Raw genomic sequence first — 25,896 nt, 5'->3', positions numbered from 1 at the left:
TACTAATTAGTTTCTGGAAATATGCATTGCATGTGTTATCCAATATCAATTGCATCATGAAAAATAATCCTAAATTGTTTGCTTAACTTCTTTACTTTGTTTTTTTTATCAACACAATGATTAAATTCAAAAGTAAAGATCTATTGAACCTTAGTAAAAATGACAATGAAAATAATTAAGCAATATTGTCTTTCATCTATAAAAACAGTAATCATAATAAACTGTAAAGAAAGAACCAATTAATGAAAATAATAAAACCAATGTACCAGAGAAACCAATTATCTAAGCTTTTTGAAGCTTTCCTTTGAAATTTTTGTAATAATTTTTAGTAGAAATTTCAATTATTTTTATTTTTTTCGAGATAATACTCTATCGAGTGGTAAAATTAAATCAACCCTCTAATTTATCAATATTCACAATCATGATAAAATTCAAAACAAAAATTTGTTGAACCTTGGTAAAAAGTGATATGGAACAATATTTTAGAATGTAGTGAAGGATTATGCTATATGTTGTGTGGAGCATCAACTGGAAAAGAGCCTATAGGTACAGTCTAAGCCAAGAGTTTGATGTACTGTTAGCCCAAGTGTCAAATTGTAAAAAGCCTAACAATGCTTTTGGCTGTGCTGCTTATTGACACAATTTTCAATTCCTGCCCCATACCTGTTGCAGAAGATAGAGGACATGTGGTTAGAAAAAATATACTTATGAATCAATGATACATTTTAGAATGAATTATAGTAGTTGAGTCATAATACACAGGAACTAATTGAAGTATCACTAGCAGATATCAAAACTGAAGCAGCATTTCTTCTTAGGAAACCAATAGTGTCATGTTATGGCACATCATTTTAAGACCTGTAGAGGACCATCTTGCACGCACAACCACCAAGGCAATTTAGTGAGACATAAGACCGGTAACTAGAAAAGGAATACTGAGCATGTTGCACGGTGTCAACTGCATGCTAGACAAGCTATTTTTACCTCTTGCAGTACCTTTGAACCGAGAAGCATTTGCAAAGCTTATCTCAGCAAGTTCTTTTGTAAGCTCAAGTAATGGTGAATGTTTGCATGATGGTTATGGATTTCTTCTGCCTGTTGTTCATTGCCTTTGCCTTCCTCGGGTGATTTCTCAGATGGATTTCCATCATTAATTCCTCCAATTGATGTTCCATCTGCTGATGAAGCTTCCTTCTCGATCAAATACAGAGAATCTGGATTGCTCAATTTTGGCAAAGCATCTGTCTCCAACAAGATCCTGTCCTTAGGAATTGACTTTAACATTTTCTTCGCCTTGCTCTCCTTCATGGACATACGGAACCCAAAAAAGGAGATGTAAGCACCAAGCTTAGCAAATTCAGGAACCATTTCGGCATGAAACCAGCAGGAACAGGCCCCGCAGATTTTAATAATTCCAACTCTTTGGCAAGTTGAAGCTGCTGTCGACAGACATCCACCTCATCAGCGAAATCAATCTTCCTTCCAAATGAACCTTTTTTTTTTTTTTTGAGAAGTTAACAACTTGTATTCTATTCCAAAACAAAAAACCAGAACCTGCCACAACAAATTACAGGTTCCTAATTACAATTGTGGAGAGTACCAGGAAGATCTTTAATCCTATAGCAAAATTTACAAGGAACCTAAAACATCTTTAACTGATTCTAGATCTACCATGTACTCAAGTTTACACCATAAAAGAAACAAAACTAAGCAGTTCATCTTAATCTTCTGGATGGAATTGCTCTTGTTTTGGAAGCATCTGAGATTTCTTTCTTTCCACACTGACCACCAGATGCAAGCCGGAATGATTTTCCATCTTTCTTTATGCCCGGTAATGCTTGCATAACTGCTCCATAACTTCAGAGTATGCGTAACTTTCCTAGGCATAACCCATTTCATGCCCTTCTGATTGATAAAGACATTCCACAAAATGTTGAACCTTTAACTAAACCAATCTCTCCAACTGCAGCAGCAGGAGTAGACTCCAAAAATCCTCTCAAAGTTTTCAGCCAATTAGGAGTCCTCTCAGTTATAAACCAGGGATGGAGCCCAAAGTTTGGAACAATACAAGGGTATTGTTCATTCATTTCCTTGACCAAATGCCAATCTTTCTCCGACACGCCATTGACAGCAAAATGGACAACTCCTGTTTCAGTCGTGGTCTTAATAACATATTAAAGATCCTTGGATCTTGGAGGTGACAATGAGAATCAAAGAGCTTCATCATTATGGGTCTTAAAACTGCCAGACTCTTCTCTTCTTTTCTCTTGATACACTCTAAGTTGTTATTATACTGCTTATTCCTTGACCGAACCCTTAATGACAGCTCATATGCTGTGGTATCTGGAAAATGCAAGTGCAACACTGTCTCGCAACTGTATGATAGATTAAGGTGTAGTTAGCTTGTGTATGTATGACAAACAAATGACTAAAGGGAATCTGCACAAATCAAAAGCTGAAAATAAAATGAAGTACCAGTAACCACTCAGAAGTCCAACAATTTCATAATACAACTCAAAAATCCAAGTCCGTAAACCCATAAGAACACCACATTCAAGTTGGTCTGCCTTATTAGACCTGACTGCATGAGCACAGCAAAATGAGAGTAACGCTTAGAGTTGAAGAAAAATGACTTCCAAACAGGATAAGTATTGCTTGGGAATTTTAATGTCCTACCAAGCCACTCTGTTGGCTATTAGAGTCATACACAAGGCTACATTCAATGTATATCTCTACAACAATTTTTTTAGTCTTGAACCTCAAATAGGAGTGTAGACTATAAAACCAGTGAAACTGCAGTGGTGAACCTACTGTCCAGCAACTCTGGCACTCAGACAGTTAGACATGGGGTATCAGCTTGAAGTAAATTATCTGAATGTTACCAATGGGTGAGCGGAATCGAAATGAAAGGCATGACTAAACTATTTCATTTTCCAATTCTGATGGTTTAAATTCATAATCAATAAATCAGGCTCGATTCTGAAACGACTCTTCCTCTTTCTTTCAACCAAAGTAGCCATTCTTCCTAGGAGTATTTCTAATTCCAGATAAAGTAAAAGTATTTCTTATTGATCTAAACACCAGAAAGAAGAAAACAAACCAATGAGAACAAGCAGATGAAGTGAGCAGACAAACTGGATAAATAAACAGATAATATAAGTAGGAAAACAAAATAAAGAGGACCAACAGCCAAAACCTATAGATAAGCAATTTTTGCTAAAAGTTTACACAACCACTATAAAAATGTCACTAGATGCAGCCCTTTTTTTTGTTTTTATTTATTTATGTTACTAACAAAGACACACATTTGTGGCAGAAGAGTTTCACAGAGACCTAAGGATTACTAAACAGAGAACACAAGTCATACATTCACTCTATTTATCATCAGTTCATCACTGTTGTTAGTTGCAAGGGTCTATCGGAAACCGTCTCTCTCTACGCACGCAGGGGTAAGGTCTGCATACATCCTACCTCACCAGATTCCACTTATGGAATTACACTAGTATGTTGTTGTTGTATTGTTAGTCTTTAAAATCACATTAAGGAAATCAGCTACAGTCTTAATTTCCCCTCTTATTTAGGGTTTAAAAAAACCTAGTGGAAGCTTAAAGATGTGTTTACAACTTTTCAAACACCATTCTCCAAAGGCATAATTTTGCAAAAAGATACACAACAAACGCTTTCTTATACCCAACCCCATCTTCCTATCTGTTACATATGTTCTGAGTGATAAAGATTGGATTTTTCAAACACCCATTAGCTCCAATTACAAGAAATTTTCATTTTTTTAAGCAATAGTCTCCATAAATTTTCTTGGAATGAATAATTAAGTACCTGGAATATGAGCTCTGGAATTCCGGTACAGCAAAAAGAGAAGCTTTCTCAATCCCCTTCACACTCAAAATTCTCAGCAACAGCTCGAACCACATCTATTTCCTAGGGTTAACATGGTTAGATATTAGGGATAAAAATTAAAATTATTTTTTCTCCTAATTGAGATTTGGAAGAAAAACAAAAAGGCTTCCTTTTCCAAATTTTATTCGGTCGGTTTAGGTAAATTTTTTATAACTACCTAATTTGACATTGTTTATGCAAAACAGATTTTTCCATCAAACTATTTTTCCCCTTTTGACTTCCTACTTCAACTAGAACAAGCGGTCTATTCAGGAGAAGGTCCCATGGTGTATGTTATTTGCGAATGACATAGTACTGATTGATGAGATGCGGGACAGAGTTAATGCGAGGTTGGAGGTGTGGAGACAAACGCTGGAGTCCAAAGGGTTCAGGTTGAGTAGGACCAAAACAGAATATTTGGGGTGCAAATTCAGTGATGCGTTGGATGAGGCAGATGTGGAAGTGAGACTTGCCACACAGATCATTCCTAAGAAAGAAAGTTTTAAGTATCTTGGGTCTGTAATCCAAGGAAGTGGCGACATCGACGATGATGTCACACATCGCATTGGGGTTGCTTGGATGAAATGGAGGCTTGCCTCTAGAGTCTTGTGTGATAAGAAAATTCCACCTAGACTTAAAGGTAAGTTCTACAGAGTGGTAGTTAGACTGGCCTTGTTGTATGGAGTGGAGTGTTGGCCAGTCAAGAACTCACATGTTCAAAAAATGCATGTTGCGGAGATGAGGATGTTGAGATGGATGTGTGGGCACATTAGGAGCGATAAGATTAGGAAAGAGGTTATTCGGGAAAAGGTGGGAGTGGCCTCTGTGGTGGACAAGCTGAGGGAAGCGAGACTGAAATGGTTTGGACATGTGAAGAGACGGTGCGCAGACGCCCCAGTGAGGAGGTGTGAGGGGCTGGCTGTAGAGGGTACGTGGAGGGGTAGAAGTAGGCCTAAGAAGTATTGGGGAGAGGTGATTACATGACTTGGCTCAGCTTCACATTACCGAAGACATGACTCTAGATAGGAAGGAGTGGAGGTCGCGTATTAAGGTTGAATGTTAGTAGGGTTAGCGTGTTGTCTTTCCTTGCGAGGGTATGGGTTGTTAGCGTTTGTAGTAGTCCTAGCCTTGCACTTGCAGTTCTTGTCTGTGATACCTATAGCCTTATGTTGTTTACTGCGTTTCACTTCTCACATTATTTGATTGATGTTATTGTCTCCTTTGTTGATTATATACTATCTTTCTTATTGGATGTTAAAAATACACTGTTTTCCTCTCCTTTTACTTGGGTTTGATGTACTTGAGCTGAGGGTCTTTCAGAAACAGCCTCTCTACCTCCACGAGGTAGTGGCAAGGTATGCGTACACTCTACCCTCCCCAGACCCTACCTAGTGGGATTTCACTGGGTATGTTGTTGTTGTTGTTGTAGACCTCACATTATAATCATTCAAATTGTTAGGGTTTTGTCCTGATTTTCTTACCTTATTTTAAGTTTATTTTTTTCCTAAAAGAAAAGACAAAACATTAACATAAATGTTTTTACTTTTCCTGAAAGGAAAATATAATATTCTTTCATATTTGGTTTATTCTCTCCTTTTAGGACTCCTTTTCTAGTAGAAAATGTTTTAGGACTCTATAAATATAGGTTTGTTTCTTCTAACACAATAACAATTACATCTACTATGTAGTCGTTTACGAGTCTTGTTTATGGGGAGATTTATTCTCTCTAAAGTTTCAATGTTTTTCTTTATATTAGTTTTGATATAATAATATTTTGATTTTTAGTATAAGTTTTTGTTATCTGATTTATCAACTATATGATTTGCAAATTGTAAACTTCCGCATGACGCCGTAATCATCCTTCATAACCCAACACAAATCTCCTTTCAATAATATTCTCAACAAAAACGAACTACCATCACTAATTCAAAAATATTCTTACCATCCTGTCTTTTTCAACAAAGTTCTTAACTCTATAGACTTGCGATGGTAAGGAACTTGTATTGGATGAGGCTATAGCCATAAGGTCACAAGCTATCAAGAAGATGGCTGAAGACGACTGTCAAACATCATTCCTCTACCTAATGTTCATAGCAAAACAATGACCAAATTGATCGAATACTGGAAGAAACATTCTGAAGAAGGCGTCTCCATAGACATGTTGATAGATTTTGACAAGGCTTTCGTGAATGTGCACCACTCGATTTTGTACGATCTTATTTTAGCGGCTAATTTTCTTAATGATAAGGAGATATTGGATATGATATGTCAAGAAGTTGCTGAAGAGAAGATTCGTAAAGAGAATGTTTGGGCTTTTGAATGATTTTATAACACTAGTGTTATTTTTCATTTTTGTTCTTTTTTTATTTTAGAATTAGAACTGGCTAGTTAGCTATATCTTATTTTATTTAGTTCTATCTTCTATTGTTCTTTTTTTTTTTTTATATATAATTGTTGTTTGGTTTTTATTGATTTATAAATTTATAAATTATGTTGGAAAGAAATTAAAGTTATTTATATAAAATTTGAAAAAAAATAAATGATTGAAAGATAAACTTGATATCCCAAAAATAAATATTCAATTTAAAAAAAAAATAATTTTGAGTTATTTCCATTCTAAGCATATCCAATAGACTTGATAAATTTTCTTAATTAATTGCTACAATTTAATTACTGGAAAATTTCTTAACATAGTTTTTCTTTGAAGTTACTCATAAAAATGATTTAAGTATTAGGGAATCCTTTAAAAGACTACTAAAAACTTAAAAAACAAGAGAGAAACATTATGGAGTTTCTCTTTTGATATAAGGTTATATTGGCTTACATGTCAATTTTAAAAATTTAATAATAATGTTAATTGGTGCTAGAGCTTAAAAAAAATCTTTGACTTGATTTGGGTAAGAAGTTAGATAGATTGGAAGAATGTATAGAAAAATTCTTGAAAGGAAGCGTTATAGTCCGAGTGCGATCCTAGGCGCAAATTCAAATTAATTGAACTTTAATGCAGATATTACACACTGATTTAAAAGTTATAAAACAATAATTGAAGGAACGTATATATGCACCGTCTTTCCTTTTGCACAATATATAGTGCATCTTGCAAGTTATTAACAGCTGGGTTTAACATATTACAACAAATGAAATCAATTATTACAATTGCTATGAAAAAATACTTGTAATACTCCAAATTTTAGGACAATATTTACTACTACTTCTCAAATAATTGTATCATTGACCAAAATTCTTATTAATTAAATGATTGTATGTACATGTAAAGTATCTATATTTTATAAATAATGTTTGATCGTATATACGTATGATGTACAACTATATATCATATATGTATATATAATCAGAAACACATTTATATAATATTTATACATTGCAACGCATCTTCCTCACGAGTTGATTGTTTTTCCAATATCGACCAGCTCAAATCTCGTCTAAATAATACTAAATTATAGATATGAGAAAATTTCGATGTTTCAATTCTTTTAAATAGAAATGATCAATTCACATTTGTTGTTGATCAAATTTTAAAATTTGAGGTTTGAACATTTTAATGACAGATTTCAATGGATATTCGATTTAAATCTCCACTAAACAATCCTAAAATGTAGATTACATGATCTCCACCAAATGGTCATTCTGTTTAATTTTTCAAATTTACTATCACCATCTTCCTATCTGTTACATTTGTTCTGAGTGATAAAGATTGAATCTTTAAACTCCCCAGTAAATTCAATTACAAGATTTTTTTTTTCATGAATAATTATGTATGTGTTTACAACTTTTCAAACATCATGGTTAGATATTACGGAAATAATAATTTTTCTCCTAATTGAGTGTAACGACCGGTTTCCATCGTTATAGAAAAGCCAATGGGGAAACATTTTGGGCCGAAAAACTTTTTCGTAGTAGCTTGAAATTTCCCAATCTAGTCTAGATTTAGTCAAAATCGGAGTCATTAAGGTGTAGGAAAATCTAGTAACAATCGGGTGATTTAATTATGATTTTGATTACATGAGTAGATAAATAAGTCGTTAAGGAACTTGTACCACTTTACGGAATTGAATTTGGTCGAGTAGAACTCTCAGAATCGATCTTAGCGTGAACGATATTTTTTGAGTGTCGTTGGTTGAAGGTGTGTTGTGAAACGGGGGTCTTGAAATTATTAAAATAGCTCACTGTTTCGTGCAAGCCTCTTTGGTGGTGATTTTTGTCGCCCTGGCGGGGCCGCTGTAGCGGAGTGAGGATCGTTGTGGTGGTCCCGACGTGACTTAAAGTTGTAAATAAACCCCAAAAACATTTTATTCTACAATTTTTGAACTTGAGAGCTAAGGAACGAACCCAGGGATTTTCTTGACAGGTTTCCACCATTCTTGAGGTTAAAGGTAAAATTTTCACACCCCAAATTCATCTTTCGATCTGTAGAACATAATCTAATGGGTAATTAACGATGGGGAAGAGTTTTGATATGAGAACTATGGTGGGAAAAGCCCTAATTTGGATGTTAGGATCAAGGGTATGATCTAGGGTTGATAAAATTGTTAGTAATTTAGGTAATTAGTGATTGTTTATTGATTTCCATGTTATTATGATTGTTTATAGACCAAGAACAAGCGGAACGAATCTGGAAAGGGAATGATCAAGTTTCTTAGGGTTTCAAGCTTGTTTCGAGGTAGGTGATGGTTGTGATTCTATGATTGTGTGATGTATGTTTGTTCTTGCTTCATTATGATACGTGTATGTATGCAGATGTTGTATTGTTGATTACACTTCTTGTAAATGAGGATATATGAATGATGAATGCCATGAAATCATGACTTGATTGTATGATTATGAGAATATACTTTTGATTGTGATTGTGGCTTGTTGAATGGATCGGGTGTTGCGTTTCAACACACTAAATTAGATCGGTTGCCACGTTCTGACATAAATATGGGATTGGTTGCCACGTTTCAGCATAAACATGGGATCGGGTACCATGTTTAGGTATGCTAATTGTTTGGATTTGGGTTCTATGAGAGGACCAATGACTTGATATAATTGTGTATCTTGAGAAATGTGAAACTGTACCTCATTCGTAAATGTTGATAATATTGTACATGTTCGATATATGCATGTGATTATATTGTTGTATTGACTGATGTATGTTACACTTAGTGGGATAGCCGTGTGATCCTACCAGTACACTATGGTTGTGTATTGATACTGCACTTGCTCTTTCTTTGTTGAGTACATGGCATCTTCATGCGGCTATTGACAGACCTCGCTTAGAAGATTAGTGATCGTTCTAATTCAAGGGTGAGCCACTTCTTCCGAGCTGCCATGAGTTCTCTTTCCGTCTATGTCTACATTTCGGACTTAGACTTTTTCCACTTAGTTGTTAGTTCACTAGTTTGGGGTTGTAACCCTTCTTGTTTAGACTTTGGTTCGTTGTTAGATGTTTTGGTACATTGACTTTTAGGTTCTAGGCGTATTTTCCGCATTGTTTAGTTGTTAGATCTTTTGGAAGTTTATGGGAACTTCAGTTTTTAGCTATTTAACTTGCTTTTGTAACTTAAATGCCTTAGTTTTTAGATTAGTTGCTTGGTTTGGATTGTAGTAATGGTTCTCCCACCGGAGAGTTAGTGTGGGTGCCAATTACGATGGTCAAGGTCGTGACATTGAGATTTGAAAGAAAAAAAAGGCTTCCTTTTCCTAATCTTATTTGGTCACATACATACGGTTTAGATAGAATTTTCACAATTTCCTAATTTGACATTGTTTATGCAAAATTGATTCTCCCATCAAACTTTTTTTTTTCGGTTTTAAGTTCCTACTTTAATTAGGATAGTGTAAATTTAATGCTCTATAAATTAAGTCATTCAAACCTCTCAAACATTATAATCATTTGATTCAAATATATATTGACCATCCATGTCTTCTTCCACAAAGTTCTTAACTCTAAAGACTTATGATGGTAAAGAATTTGTACTCGTCGAGGTGATAGTTGTACGGTCACAAACTATCAAGAATATGATTGAAGATGATTGTGTTTCAAACTTCATTCCCCTGCCTAATGTTTATAGCAAAATAATGACCAAAGTGATCGAATATTGGAAGAAACATTCGGAGGAAGGAGTCTCCAAAGACATGTTGATGGATTTTGACAAGGCTTTTGTGAAGGTGCACCACTCGATTTTGCATGCTCTGATCTTAGCTGCTAATTTTCTTAACGATAAGGAGATATTGGATATGATGTGTCAAGAAGTTGCCGATAGGATTAAAGGGAAAACACCAGAAGAAATATGCAAAGAATTTGATATCAAGAATGATTTTACTCCAGAGGAAGAAGAGGAGATCTGTAAAGAGAATGCTTGGGCTTTTGAATGATTTTATAGTTATTTTCAATTATTTTTTTTTAGCATTAAAATTGTCTAATTATCTATATCCTATTTTATTTAGTTCTATCTTCTTATGTTCTTTTTTTTTTTTTTTATATATATAGAATTGTTATTTGGTTTTTATTGCTTTATAAATTTATAAATTATGTTGAAAAGAAATTGAAGCTATTTATATTAAATTTGAAAAAAAAACATTCATCCAAATGGTTTAAAGATGAATTTGATATCTCAAAAAGAAATATCTACATTTAATTTTTTAAATAATTTTAAGTTATTTTCGTTCAAAGCATATCCAATTGACTTGATATAAAGAAAATAAATGTTGGAAGAATGTATAGAAAAAGCGCTATAGTCCGAGTGGCGCGAATTCAAATTAATTAAACTTTAATGCGGATATTAAACACTGGGTGAAGAAACTAAAAAATATTAATTGGAGGAACGTATATATGTAATCATCTTTCGTTTTGCACAATATATAGTGCATCTTGCAAGGTGATAGTGGATGAGCTTAAAATATTACAATAGAAGAAATCAATTGTTACAATTGTATGGAAAAATACTAGTAATATTCCAAAATTTAGGGCAATATTTACTACCGCTTCTCAAGTAAATGTATCATTGACCAAATTCTTATTTAATTTAATGGCGGAATGTATATGTAATGTATCAATATTATATAAATAGTGCAAGAATGTATATTTGTATGATCTATAGCTATACATTAGATATGTAAATAGTCACAAACACAATTACATAATATTTATACATTATAACACATCTTCCTCACGAGTTGAATTTTTTTCAATACCGACTAGCTTAAATCTCCTCTAAATAGTCCTAAATTATAGATATGAACAAATCTCAGTGTTTCGATTCTTTTAGTATATTATATTTTTACTAGAAATGATCAATTTAAATTTGTGGTAGATCAAATTTAAATTTTGAGATTCTAAAGCATTTAATGAATGATTTCAATGGACATCTGATTCAAGTCTCCACTAAACAATCCAAAATTTAGATATTATTAGCTACTCTCAATATTTCTATTCTCTAGATATATTATTCACTCAAAATAATGTATAGTTGCGACGATGTCGAATTTTATTTATTTAAACTTACCCAATTGCCTGAAGAAGATCCGAGTAGACATAGACATAATCAGTAAATGATCAAATGGTCATTCTATTGTTTTAGTTTCTTGATTAGTTTTATCGGAAATGTAGTCAAACAAAGCGATTTTAATAACTATCAGAAATGACTCGTCTTCTAGTAGATGATTAAAGAAACAATGAGTTAGAACTTTCCTTGTCACTTTAAATTATATCATTATCATAATAATTTAAGACATAATAAGTAGATTTTAAAAAGCAAATTAATTAAACTTTAAAAAAGGAAAAATAATAAATTTTGGTCAATGTAATATTTCGCTTTCCATATTCCTACCACAACTTTGGAAAGTAATTAAAACCTAATACACTATAAAAGACCAAGCTAGTCTCATGTATTGAAATCATTCATTCATAGCTCTTTCTATTTTCTTTGTCATGTCTTCAGAAAAACTCATAACTTTCAATACTAGCAATGGTGAGGAATTCAAACTCACTGAGGCTGTAGCTGTGAGGTCAGAAGTCATCAAGAACATGTTACAATACATGGATTGTACTTCTAATGTCCTCCCCTTGTCTAATGTTGATGGCAAAACAATGACCAAAGTGATTCAATATTGGAAGAAACATTTGGAAGAAGGTGTTACAGAAGATCAGTTAAAGAGTTTTGATCAGGATTTCTTGAAGATGGGCCAATCAGAATTAGTTGGTGTTCTCTTGGCTGCTAATTTTTTTGATGATAAGTAGTTGAAGGAGGTAATAATCCAAGAATTTGCTGATATGATCAAAGGGAAACCAATAGAGGAAATACGTGAAGTATTTTGTATCGTGAATGATTATACTCCAAAGGAAGAGGAGGAGGTCCGTAGAGAGAATGCTTGGGCTTTTGAATGATTTTTATAATATTTCAGTTATTTCCTTAGCTATATCCTATTTTTATTGTTATTTTATTTCTGTTAGTTCTATCTCCTGTTGTTCCTTTTTGAAGAAATATTGCTCGGTTTTGAATGATTTATAAATTATGTTGGAAAGAAATTAAAGCTTGTTATGTTATTTGAGAAAAAAAATATTATACTTTTAGATACGTTATTCACTCAAATCTCCTCTAAATAGTCCTAAATTATATATATATATATATATATATATATATATGTCTAAGCAACTTTTGATGTTTTAATTCTTTTAATATATTGTATATTCACTAGAAATGACTAATTCACATTCGACAGATTAAATTATAAATTTGAGGTTGGATCCATTTTAATAACAGATTTCAATAGATATCCGATTCAAACAATTTAGATTACATGACCTCCTCCATTACCCCATACAACTATGGTTGGATGATAGAAATATTAAATGGTTGAAATGAAGTTATAGCAGTGAAGCCGGCGGCGGTGAAGAGGAGGAAAAAGGTTGGATTTACAGTAGTCCAACGTACATTAACAATTGAAGAAGTAAATAGAATTTTTTGTTAAAAAAATAGAATGAGAAATAAAATTAAAAAATAATTGGCACGTGGTAGGTAATAGTTGGTGTGTATGCACTTTCTTTCTTATACGTGAGATTGACCGAAATCCAGGATATTCTTACCACATTTAAATTATTTAAGGGAGTGCTAGGACCTTTGCAAAGTTCCAGTGTCTTTTAAAAAATGTGTTATAGTTGAATGGGGTAATGATGCATTTTCTCTCAAAATCATAAGACCTAGAATAGTCTCTCCACTTATATCGTTCGCGTTGGGAGGACAATTAACATACAAACAAAATAATATGATGAATGTTACTTCCTCCGTCTCATAATAAATATTAGACTTTTCTCTTTACATGTCTTTTAAAAAAATCATGAATAAGAAGGTTAGTTGGAAAGAAATTAAAGTTAGTTATATTATTTGAGAAAATTAGGTAGAGTCTTAATTTCCCTCTTGTTTAGGGTATAAAAAAGAAAATTCAATGATAGCTTAAAGATGTGTCTACAACTATTCAAACACCATTCTCCAAAGTTATAATAACTTCAGGTTTTACAAGAAGATACACAACAAAAGCGTTCTTTTACCTATCACTATCTTCATATCTGTTACATATTACATATGTTCTGAGTGATAAAGATTGGATTTTTCAAACACCCATTAACTCCAATTACAATAAATTTTCTGTTTTTAAGCAATAGTCTCCATAAATATTCCTATGAACTTTTTTTTTTCCTGTTTTGACTTCCTACTTCAACTAGAACAATGAAAACCCAATGTTCTATAAATTAAGCCTTCAAACCTCTCAGACATTATAATCATTCAAATTTCCTTTCGATAATATTCTCAACAAAAGCAAATTAACATCTCTTATTCAAATTTATTTTTATCATCATGTCATCTTTAACAAAGTTCTTCAGACTTGCGATGGTTAGGTGTTTGTACTGGACGAGGCGATAACCGTAAGGTCACAAGCTATCAAGAATATGGTTGAAGATGATTGTGTTTCAAACGTCATTCCCCTGCCTTATGTCCATAACAAAACAATGACCAAAGCAGTCGAATACTGGAAGAAACATTCAGAGGAAGGTGTCTCCAAAGACATGTTGATGGATTTTGACAAGGCTTTTGTGAAGGTGCTCTACTTGATTTTGTATGATCTTATCTTAGCTGCTAATTTCCTTAAAGATAAGGAGATATTGGATATGATATGTCAAGAAGTTGCCGATAGGATTAAATGATTTTACTCCAGAGGAAGAAGAAGAGATCCGTAAAGACAATGCTTGGGCTTTTGAATGATTTTATAACACTAATGTTATTTTTAATTTCTGTCTTTTAAAAAAAAATTGAATTAGAACTGTCTTGTTAGAAAAGAAATTAAAGCTATTTATATTAAATTTGGAAAAAAATATTCATCCAAATGGTTGAAAGATGAATTTGATATCTCAAAAAGAAATATTTACATTTTTTTTATAATTTTGAGTTATTTTCGTTCAAAGCATATCCAATTGACTAGATATAATGAAGAATTGTTGGAAGAATGTACATATTAAGCGCTACAGTCTGAGTGAGGTCTTCATAGGTGCGGATTCAAATTGATTGAACTTTCATGCGGATATTAAACACTAGGTGATTTTTTAAAAAAATAAATAAATAATGAAGGAACGTATTTATGTATCGTCATTCTTTTTACACAATATATAGTGCATCTTGTAGGGTAATAATGGATGTACTTAACATATTACAACAAAGGAAATCAATTATTACCATTGTTATGAAATTATACTTGTAATACGCTAAATTTTAGGACAATATTTACTACAGTTTCTCAAGTAAATGTATCATTGACCAAAAATTAATTAAATGGCTGTATGTATATGTAATATATCGATATTTTATAAATAGTGTAAGATTGTATAAATGTATGATTTATAACTACATATTAAATATGTATAAATAATCACAAACACAGATATATAATATTTATACATTACAACTCATCTTCCTCACGAATTGAATTTTTTTTCCAATACCAACTAGCTCAAATTTCCTCTAAATAGTCCAAAATTATAGATATAAGAAAATTTTGATGTTTTAATCCTTTTAATATATTATATATTCACTAGCAATGATCAATTCACATTTACAACATATCAATTTTAAATCTTGAGGTTTGAAACGTTTTAATGAAAGATTTCAATGGACATCCGATTCAAATCTGCACTAAACAATCCTAAAATTTAGACATCCTGAGCTCCTCTCCATATTTCTATTCTTTAGATATATAATTCACTCGAAATAATCCAACTGCGAAGATGTCAAATTTTATTATTTAAACTTACTCAAGTGTTCGGAGAAGCTTTGAGTAGACACAAATATAATTAATAAATAATCAAATGGGCATTCTATTGATTACTTAATGACCAGATAGAGATTCTCGGTAATTAACTGAAAATCATGCTATTTTTTCTATTAGAACATTTGACCAAATTGTCATTCTACTTAATTATTCCAATTTATTATATCTAGTAATAACATATCTTTTGAATTAAAATATAAAATAATGAAATTTGAATTGCAATACAATTTTTTTTGTTGAAAGATAATAGTTTATTACTTTTAAGTTTATACTTTCAAAAAAAATTAATTGTAAGAGTAAATGGGGAAAATGTATTTTATTTATCTCAATTAATAATTTAGGACAACTATTTTCAATAATGTGGATAACTATATGGAACCGAGGGACTGGGGAGTACTAGATGAATTAATTATTTTAGTTTTTGATTACTTTTGTTGAAAATGTAGTCAAACACAACGATATGAGTGATCTTCCAATAGATGATTAAAGTGTCACATCTCACAATTTGAAATAACTAGGAAGAAGCTAATAATTGGAAATAGTCATTTTTGGAAAGAATGAAAATCTGAAAAATTTGTTTAAGTTAGGAAAGGTTGAGTTTTGATCAACTTCAAACGGCCATAACTCCTAGGTCTAGATGAGTTAGGTGTACTTCCAGATATGGTTGGAAAGCTCTTGGAATGATCTTTCTAACGCCGCCGAGTTTGCACGATTTTGAATTCGTATGAGTAAGTTATGCCCTTTGGAAGTTGGGCTGTTGGATTAAGGAAAGTCCAATCCGGATTTTGGAAGGGTAATTTAGTCTTTTCCTTACCTAATTATTCTAATTCATTTTTAGAGTTTAATTGGGGTAAAGTCAGATATTAGTCAGTTTTAGTAAAGTGAATTTCAAGCTAGGGCTTAGAGAAGAGGAGAAAAGAAGAGACAAGAGGAGAAAGGAGAAGAACTTTCAAGATTCGTCGATTTCGTCAAGGATAGCTTGTGGATTTCATCGGGGGTGATCCCTACAAGGTATGTGAGATCACATAGCATTGAGTTAGTTCACCCACGCTCCAATCATGATTTAATTCAACGAATTTAAGTCTTTGAAAGTTTAGAAATTGAGTTCTTGATGAACATTGTTGAAGGTTTTTCTTGAATTCTTGTGGGTTGTGTTCATTGAAGTTTCTTGTGATTTGATTCATGTTTCCGGGTGAAATTTGGGTTTGAATCTATCATATATTGAGGGTATAAATGATCCTAAGTGTTTGAGGAAAGAACCATTGAAGTTTAGAGGGTTTAGAGTTGAAAAACAGAGAAGAAAAGTCGTCAAACACCTGGGGAAGGGGGTGGGGCATCGCGTCCCAAAAGGAGATCTAAAGCTTACCCCTTGGGGTGACGCGCCAGCCAGTGTGCCCCAACATGTTCTCTGAAGTTTGAGGGCTGGCGCCCCGCGCCTCTCAGTGTGCCAGGGACGCCAGTTCTCCCCATTTCTTCCCCACCTTTTCGTACTTGTTCCTTAGCAATGTACCTATGTTTTCTAGTTGATTCCAACACTCTAAGGTACATCTAAACATCATGAAATCATCCATAAATATGAGATCATGAACCTTGAATCCATAATCCAATTCAAGGAAAGTTAGGATCAAAAGTCAAGAAAAGTTAAGAGTCAAGTCTAAAAGTTATGAAGCAAGTCAAAGCAAAGTTTATAAAGTTTTCAAAAGTCTTTAACAAATGTTTTAACTTTGTTTTAAGACTTAAGTTTCAAGTTAAGCAAAGACTAATGAGTTGAGTTCATTTCTCAAAAAGCGATAAGGGAACTAAGTATTCCCAAAGAGTATATAAATATTTTCACATTTGAGCAAGAAAAGGAAACATTGATTCCAAGAGAGCTTTTAAGCTAAGTTTTGAGTAATTATCTCAAACCCAAGAAAGAAGTTTGTTTTAAAAACATATGAGCTAAGTATATTTTGGGAGTAGTATTGAGCATCGATATGGGGATGCGAGTTCATATTAACTCAAGTCTCCATAAACCATGTGATAATCATGGGTAGTAAAGGATCATATTTTTTAGATGACTCCTTAAGATGCTTTTAGCACAGACTAGTGGAACCAGTAAGTTAAGCGTTCTATATGACGGCAAAGTATAGGACAGTTCTGGCAGCATGGGCAAGACGATGTATCACCACTTAGGCTCATAGTGGTGGTTGTCGGTTAGAGAATCTCCCACATAAACTATATTACTTTGTTATATGAGTAAAGTTGAGTTTGTTATTGCATTTTCTTTAACGAACTAAGTTGTTTTTTACCGTTTTATAAAGCTTTTCATAAATTGCGTGTGTCTTATTGCTTTATTTTGAGTTAAGTTATTTAGGGGATGAGTAAAGCCAAGGTAAGTGCTCCTTTCTGATTTCTTCAAGCTTAAGTTATGTTTAGCATTCCAACTCGCATACTCATACATTCAATGTACTGATGCCATTTGACCTGCATCTTATTATGATGCAAATGCAGGTAACTAGGATCAACATCTAGCGCCTCTTGATCCAGTTTGAGCACTCAGAGTCTTGTGGTGAGCCTCCTTTCTTCCGGAGGATCCCTTTTATTGCTTTCAATTTTATTATTAGTTCATTAGGATGTCGTGGGCCTGTCCCGACATCCATCTCAGTTGTTTAGAGGCTTCATAGAAAGACAACCAGTTAGTTAAACTCATTCGTCACTACTTTATTATTGGCTTATGTTTTTGAGACTTGAGGTTGCCATTTTGGCCAAGTTGAATGTTGACTTTTAAACATTCTAAGTTATGATATTATTCAAGTGAGCATAGTGCTTTTGATCATTATAAATATGCATACAGTCTTCCGTTGAGTAAGTAAGCCAGGCCAAGGGTTCGCTTTGGGCCAACAATGGTTCTCGAGTGCTAGCAACGTCCAGGGTGTAGGTAAAGGAATAATGAATTCAGAACTTTCCTCGTAACTTTTAATTAAATTCATTATCCTAATAATCTGAGACAATTTATGTAGATTTTGCAAAGAAAATTTATTAAACTTTCAAAAAAGGAAAAATAATAACTTTTAATCTATGTAACATATTACTTTCCATGTTCCTGTTACAATTTTGGAAAGTAATTAAAATTTAATGCACTATAAAGACCAAGCTAGCCTCATATATTGAAATCATTCATTTATACCTCTCTCCATTTTTTTCACCATGTCTTCAGAAAAACTCATAACTCTCAAGACTAATGATGGCGAGGAATTCAAACTCGATGAGTCTATAGTTATGAGGTCACAAGTCATCAAAAATATAGTACAAGACGTGGATTGTGCTTCTAGAGTCATCCCCCTAACTAATGTTGATGGCAAAACTATGTGCAAAGTGGTTGAATATTGGAAGAAACACTTGGAGGAAGGGGTATCGAAAGAAGTATTGATGGATTTTGACAAGAACTTCGTGAAGATGGATCAGTCGATTTTGTTTTATCTTCTCTTAGCTGCTGATTTTCTTAACGATAAGGAGATGCTGGATGTAATGTGCCAAGAAGTTGCTGATAGAATCAAATGTAAAACCCTAGAGGAAATACGTAAAGAATTTGGTATCAAGAATGATTTTACTCCAGAGGAAGAAGAGGAGAACTGTAAAGAGAATGCGTGGGCTTTGAATGCTTTTATAACGCTAGTGTTATTTTCAAGTTTTGTTCTTTTTTTTTTTAGAATTTGAACTGTTTAGTTAGCAATATCTTATTTTATTTAGTTCTATCTTCTGTTGTTCTTTTTTATAGAATTGTTGTTTGTTTTTATTGATTTATAAATTTCTAATTTATGGTGGAAAGAAACTAAAGTTGTTTACATTAAATTTGAAAAAGAAAACATTTATTTAAATGGTTGAAAGATGAATTTGATATCTCAACAAGAAATAACTTTAATATTTTTAAAATATAAAATATTTATGTTACTAACACATACATTTGTGGGAGAAGAGTTGGACTGAGATATAAGGATTACTAAACAGAGAACACAAGCCATACGTTCACTTTATTAATTATCACTATTGTTAGTCTTGAAAGTGTCAAGGATCTATCAGAAACATCTCTCTACCTCTCAAAGATAGGGATAAAATCTACATACATCTTATCCTCTTCAACCCCACTTGTGGAATTAGTAATGTTAGTCTTGAAAATTGCATTAAGGAAATAAGCTAGAGTCTTAATTTCCCACTTATTTAGGGTAAAAAAAACTTAGTGGAAGCTTAAATATGTGTGTACAATTTTTCAAACACCATGGTTAGATATTACAGAAAAAATATTTTTTTCTCCTAATTGAGATTTGGAAGGAAAAAAAAAGGCTTTCTTTTCCTAGTCTTACTCAGTCACATACATAGAGTTTAGGATTAAAGGGAAAACACCATAAGAAATACGTAAATAATTTGATATCAATAATGGTTTTACCCAGAGGAAGAAGAGGAGATCCGTAAGGAGAATGATTGGGCTTTTGGATGATTTTATAGTTATTTTCAATATTTGATTTTTTTAATATTAAAATTAAAACTGTCTAGTTAGCAATATCCTATTTTATTTTATTTCATTCTATATTCTATTGTTCCTTTTTATAGAATTGCTTTTGATTTTGATTGATTTATAAATTATGTTGGAAAGAAATTAAAGTTATTTATACAAACAACTTAGGGGTCGTTTGGTAGGCCGCATTACAAGAAATGGATCATGTATTATGTAAGGTATTATTTAGTATTACGTTTGGTAGGAATTTGGGCCTATGTATAGTTAATCCATGGATTAGTTAGTAATACACATGTTATAATACCATGTGCTTAGTCTATGTAAAGACAAAAAATATCCCTCAAATCATTTCAATTATTTTATTTATTTTCTTGATTTTAAGTTTATATTTGTACTAGTAAATGTATTTAAATAAATTAGCTTACAAATTATTTAGAGAGAGTTGTTTGTTACTAAATAAATCTAATACAAATCAATACAAATTTGAAATGTGAGTTGTTTATTTGTATATGAAATTTGTGATCTTAATTGAATATATATATATATNATATATATATATATATATATATATTTGTGTGATTTTCTAATTATTTGTATTTTGAACAATATAAAAAGTTACATATATATTAAAACTACAACTTGCAATTTTTCTTAACGATAAGGAGATATTGGATTTGATCCTAGTAAACATAGACATAATTAGTAAATGATCAAATGGTCATTCTATTGTTTTAGTTTTCAATTACTTTTGTTGGAAATGTAATCAAACATAATGATTTTAATAACTATCAAAAATGACTGATCTTCTAGTTGATGATTAAAATGATGAGTTTTGAACTTTCCTTGTAACTTTTAATTATATCATTATGCTAATAATCTAAGACTGAATATGTAGATTTTGTAAAGAAAATTAATTGAACTTCAAAAAAGGAAAAATAATAAGTTTTGGTCTATTTAATATTTTTCTTTCCATATTCCTACCACAACTTTGGAAAGTAATTAAAATCTAATACACTATAAAAGACCAAGCTAGCCTCATGTATTGAAATCATTCATTCATAGATTTCTCCATTTTCTTCGTCATGTCATCAAAAAAGCTCATAACTCTTAAGACTAGCGATGGCGAGGAATTCAAACTTGGCAAGTGTGTAGCTGTAAAGTCAGAAGTCATCAAGAACTTAGTACAAGATGTTGATTGTACTTGTAATGGCATCCCCTTGCCTAATATTGATGGCAAAACAATGACAAAAGTGGTAAAATATTGGAAGAAACATTCAGAGGAAGGTTGTAACGACTGGGTTCCGTTGTTATAGAAATGCAAACGGGGGAAAATTTGGGGCCCGAAAAACTTTTTCGTAGTATTTAGATTTTCCCAACCTTGTCCAGATTTGAAGGAAATCGGAGTCATTGAGGTGTAGGGAAATCTGGTAGCAATCGGGTGAATCATTCATGATTTTGATTGCGTGGGTAGTTAGATAACTTGTTAAGGAATCCGTATGACTTTATAGAATTAAATTTGGATGAGTAGATCTCCGGGAATTGATCTTAGCGTGAAAGGTATTTTCTGAGCGTTGTAGAATTGAGGTGTGTTGTGGAATGCGGATTTGGAATTCTTTGAAATAACTTTCTGTTTCATTTTGGCTGCTTTGGCGGGTGTTTCTGCTGCTTTGGCGGGGCCTCGATGGCGGGGTGGTAGCCGCTGTGGTGGGCGAGATGGGACTTGAATATTTAATTAGCTCACTGGTTCGAAAATGCCGCTCTGGTGGGACTTTATGTCACTCTGGCGCCGCCGCTATAGCGGAATGAGGGCCGCTGTGGCGGGCCAGACGCGACCTAATGTCGTTAATAAACCCCTAAACGACCTTATTTGGCACTTTTTGACTTTTAGAGCTAAGGAACGAACCCTTGGCGATTTCTACTCATTTTCCACCATTCTTAAGGCTAAAGGTATGCTTTTAACTCCCTGAATCCGTTTTTCGATCCGTAGAACGTAATAGAATGGGTTAATATTGATGGGGGAGGGTTTTGTTATAGATTCTATGGTGGAAACAACCCTAAATTGGATAGTTAGGATCATGGGTTTGATCTAGGGTTCATAGATTTGTTAGCAATTCGGGTAATTAGTAATTGTTTATTGATTCACATATTGTATTGATTGTTTGTAGACCAAGAACAAGCGGAATGAATCCGGAAAGGAAATGATCAAGTTTCGTAGGGTTTCAAGCTTGTTTCGAGGTAGGTGATGGTTGTGATTCTATGATTGTGTGATGTTTGTTTCGTCTTGCTTCATTATGATACTTGTATATGTAAGAATGTTGCAATGTTGATCACACTTGTTGTAAATGAGATAGATGAATGATGATTGCCATGAAATCATGATGTAAATGTATGATCTTGGTGATGTATTTCTGATTGTGATTATGGATGGGATCGGTTGCCACATTGCGACATAACTAACTTAGATCGGTTGCCATGTTCCGACATAAATATGGGATCGGTTGCCACGTTCCGGTATGCTAACTATTTGGGTTTAGGTTCCGTGAGAGGACCAATGATTTGTGATAAATGTATATTGATGAGCATGTTAATAATATTGTTGATGTTGATATATATGCATGTGATTATAATGTTGTTTGACTTGCTTATGTTACACTAGTGGGATAGCCGCATGATCTTAGTAGTACATTGTGCTTGTGTACTGATTCTGGACTTGCTCTTATATTTGTTGAGTACAAGGCATCCTCAATCGGCTATTGACAGACCTCGCTTAGGAGATTAGAGATCGTCGCACCGAATCCAAGGGTGAGCCAAATCTTCTGGGCTGCCACTGAATTCTCTTTCACCGATGTCCACCATTTTTTAGACTTAGACATTTGTTTAGTTAGTTGATTAGTTTATTAGTTGGGGTTGTGACCCATCCTGTTTAGACTTGTTATTTCGTTGGTAGTTTTGGTACATTGACTTTCAAGTTCTAGGTTGTTTCTTCTGCATTTGTTTAGTATAGTTCTTTGGATTTCCTATTAAAGTTTATGAGAACTTCATTAATTAGATATTCAATCTGTTTTCATAGTTTAAATGCCTTAGTTTTGGTTTAGTTGTTTGTTTTGAGTTGTAGTAATGGTTCTCCCACCAGAGGGTTAGTGCGGGTGCCAATCACAACGGTTTGGGTCGTGACAATTTGGTATCAGAGCATAGGTCTCGATGTACTGAAACGAGTCTAATAGAGTCTCACGGAACGGTACGTGGACACCTTTACTTTTCTTTGAGAGGCTATAGGACTTTAGGAAATCTCTCTATTTTTCTCTTTTCTCCTTTCATGCTATAACTTGATTCCAATTTGTATCTGTCTATTCTAATTGGTATCTAACCTCCTTCACTCTTCTGTCTGTAGATGGTTAACACTAGATTCAACGACGTCACGTTCACAGCTCCCGTCAATGCTCAGATTGAGGAATCTCTAGCGAGAGGTTGCGGTCGAGGCAGGGGTAGCGAAAGAGCTAGGGGCAGAGGTCGTGGAAGAGTAGCACCCGCCGTGAATGAGGTACCTATCGAGGACGTGCCTGTGAACGAGAACCCTTCTGCGCAGCATGAAGAGATAGAGGAGAATATGGATGCTGAGGATGTTGAAGAGATTGGACAAGATGAAGAGGTACCGGTTGGAACTACATGTACTCCTCCTTTGGACCCAGTGTTAGCTCAACAGATCATGTCGTTCTTGAAGGGATTGGCTGGTCCTGGAGTGCTTTCAACTTCAAGGTGAGGCCAAGCAATGGTGGAGAGCTTATATGGAGTGCAGATCTTCTACTTTACCTCCACGCACTTGGACCCAATTTCATGCTTTGTTTCTAGAAAAGTATGTGCCTAGAACTTTGAGGGATTGCAAGAAGGATGAGTTTATGGCCTTAGAGAAAGGTGGTATGTATGTGGATTCTTATGAAGCCAAGTTCCATTCCTTATCTAAATATGTTGCGCAGTTGGTTACTACTGAGGAGGAGAGGATCCGGTTATTTATTTGAGGTTTGAATTCTGAGTTGCAAGTATTATATGTTCATATGACTTCTGTAGGGAGGATTTTTAATGAGGTTACTAACTATGTTAAGAAAGTGGAAGGGGTAAGGCGAAAAGGGCCAAGAACTCGGGTAACTTTCAAGATTCTTATGCTAGGGCATCCGAAAGGCCAACGCGTGCGGCCAAGCCAATTCAGTCTGCTATGCCAGCCTCTACAGGTAATTATTTGGGAACTCCATCTAATAATTTTCAGGATAGCCAGAGAGTCGCGCCTTCGACGGGCAATAGACCATCCTTTGATCGTATATGTTATAATTGTGGAGAACTTGGGCATATGAGGAGAGATTGTCCCCACCTACGTGTGTTAGGCCCCGTACATCAACAGTCTAGAGCAGTGGTACCCGTGGGGAATGGTAATAATGGTAGAGGGCGTCCACAAGGTGGGTGAGGAGGTAATCAGCGAGGCCGTGGAGGTAGAGGAAATGGTAATGGTAATGCGGGCAGAGGTAATGTGCAACCAGAAAGGGAAGTGGCTCGTCAAGATGATAGAGGCCAATGTTATACTTTTTCGGGCAAGAATGAGGCAGAGACATCTGACGTGGTGATCACAGGAACTATTCTTGTCTGTGATCGGATGGATAATGTGTTATTTAATCCGGGTTCCACTTATTTTTATATATATCTGTGCGGTTTGCCTCCGAGTTTGATGTGATTTGTGATGTACTTGATGCCCCTATCCATGTTTTTACCCCAGTTGGAGAGTCAGTCATAGTCACCCATATCTATCGTGCTTGTCCTATTTTGTTTATGGGTTTTCAGACTTGGGCTGATCTGGTGATTTTGGATATGGCTGATTTTGATATTATCCCCTATTATGTTGTGTTAAATTGTAATACTAAGTCTGTAACTCTAGAAATTCTGGGAAGGGAAAAATTAGAGTGGGATGGGGTGTACAAGCCTAAGCAAGTTAAGATCATATCCTCCATTCGGGCTAGGAAACTGGTAGGGCAGGGTTGTTTAGCTTACTTGGCTCATATCCGGGATGTTGAGGCAGAGTCTCCATCTATTGAGTCTATTCCTTTGGTTTCAGAATTTAGAGAAGTATTTCGAATTGATTTGTCTGGTATGCCTCTGGATAGAGACATATATTTTTGTATTGATTGGGAGCCTGTTACACGTCCCATCTCTATTCCTCCATATCGCATGGCTCCGGCAGAATTAAGAGAGCTTAAGTCTCAAATCCAAGAGCTTCTTGATATTCGACCTAGTGCGTCCCCGTGGGGTGCCCAAATTTTGTTTGTTAAGAAAAATAATGGTAGTATGAGAATGTGTACCGGCAATTGAATAGGGTCACTATTCGAAACAAGTATCCCTTGCCTTGAATATATGATCTTTTTGACCAATTGCAAGGTGCATCAGTCTTCTCCAAAATTGATTTAAGGCCTGGTTACCATCAATTAAAAATTAGGCCTGAAGATGTGCCCAAGACAACATTTAGGACTCGTTATGGGCACTATGAATTCCTAGTTATGTCCTCTGGTTTGACTAATGTGCCTACAACTTTTATGAGTTTGATGAATGGGGTGTTCAAACCATTTCTTGATTCGTTTGTGATAGTCTTCATTGATGATATTTTGGTCTATTCAAAAAGTGAGGTAGAGCATGCCGACCATATTCGTATTGTTCTGGGTGTTCTTGGGAAACAAAGGTTGTATGCTAAATTTTCTAAATGTGAATTTTGGTTGACTTCGGTTACATTTTTGGGTCATGTAGTTTCAAAAGAAGGGGTAATGGTAGATCCTCAAAATATTGAGGCGGTTAAAAATTGGGTTCGGCCTAGCTCTGTGACGGAAGTTACGAGTTTTGTGGGGCTCGCTAGCTATTATCGTTGATTTGTTAAGAATTTTGCTTCCATTGCTACTTACTTGACTAATTTGACCAAAAAAGGAGATACCATTCGAATGGACTGAAAAATGTGAGGAGAGCTTTCAAAAGCTCATGACTCTTTTGACCATCGCACCTATCCTAGAATAACTGGTTGAAGGTAAGGATTTTATAGTTTATTGTGATGCTTCTCATTCTGGATTGGGCGTTGTGTTAATGCAGGTAAAGAATGTTATAGCCTATGCGTCGCGCCAATTGAAGGTGCATGAGAGAAATTATCCAACCCATGATTTGGA

At 34.0% G+C, this 25,896-nt stretch overlaps 2 protein-coding genes and 2 pseudogenes across 2 annotated transcripts; 3 read left to right on the top strand and 1 right to left on the bottom strand.

Annotated features, from left to right (window-relative positions):
* Positions 1 to 461: 461 nt before the first annotated feature.
* LOC125862277 (uncharacterized) lies at positions 462 to 4,098 on the bottom strand (annotated as a pseudogene).
* A 5,718-nt stretch (positions 4,099 to 9,816) lies between these two features.
* On the top strand, positions 9,817 to 10,272 carry LOC125862279 (SKP1-like protein 1A). The gene has a single exon (XM_049542316.1). It carries the CDS (start codon positions 9,817 to 9,819, stop codon positions 10,270 to 10,272), a length of 456 nt encoding a protein of 151 aa, XP_049398273.1.
* Positions 10,273 to 11,827: 1,555 nt separating this feature from the next.
* Positions 11,828 to 12,136, top strand: LOC125861546 (SKP1-like protein 1B). The gene has a single exon (XM_049541412.1). The coding sequence runs from the start codon at positions 11,828 to 11,830 to the stop codon at positions 12,134 to 12,136; it is 309 nt and encodes a 102-aa protein (XP_049397369.1).
* A 1,665-nt stretch (positions 12,137 to 13,801) lies between these two features.
* On the top strand, positions 13,802 to 14,156 carry LOC125862283 (SKP1-like protein 1A; annotated as a pseudogene).
* Positions 14,157 to 25,896: the final 11,740 nt, after the last annotated feature.

Source organism: Solanum stenotomum, chromosome 4, assembly GCF_019186545.1.
Source record: "Solanum stenotomum isolate F172 chromosome 4, ASM1918654v1, whole genome shotgun sequence".
NCBI classification, from domain to species: Eukaryota; Viridiplantae; Streptophyta; class Magnoliopsida; order Solanales; family Solanaceae; genus Solanum; species Solanum stenotomum.
Note: the sequence above shows the minus strand (reverse complement) of the source record. Positions and strands in the feature narration are given on the sequence as shown.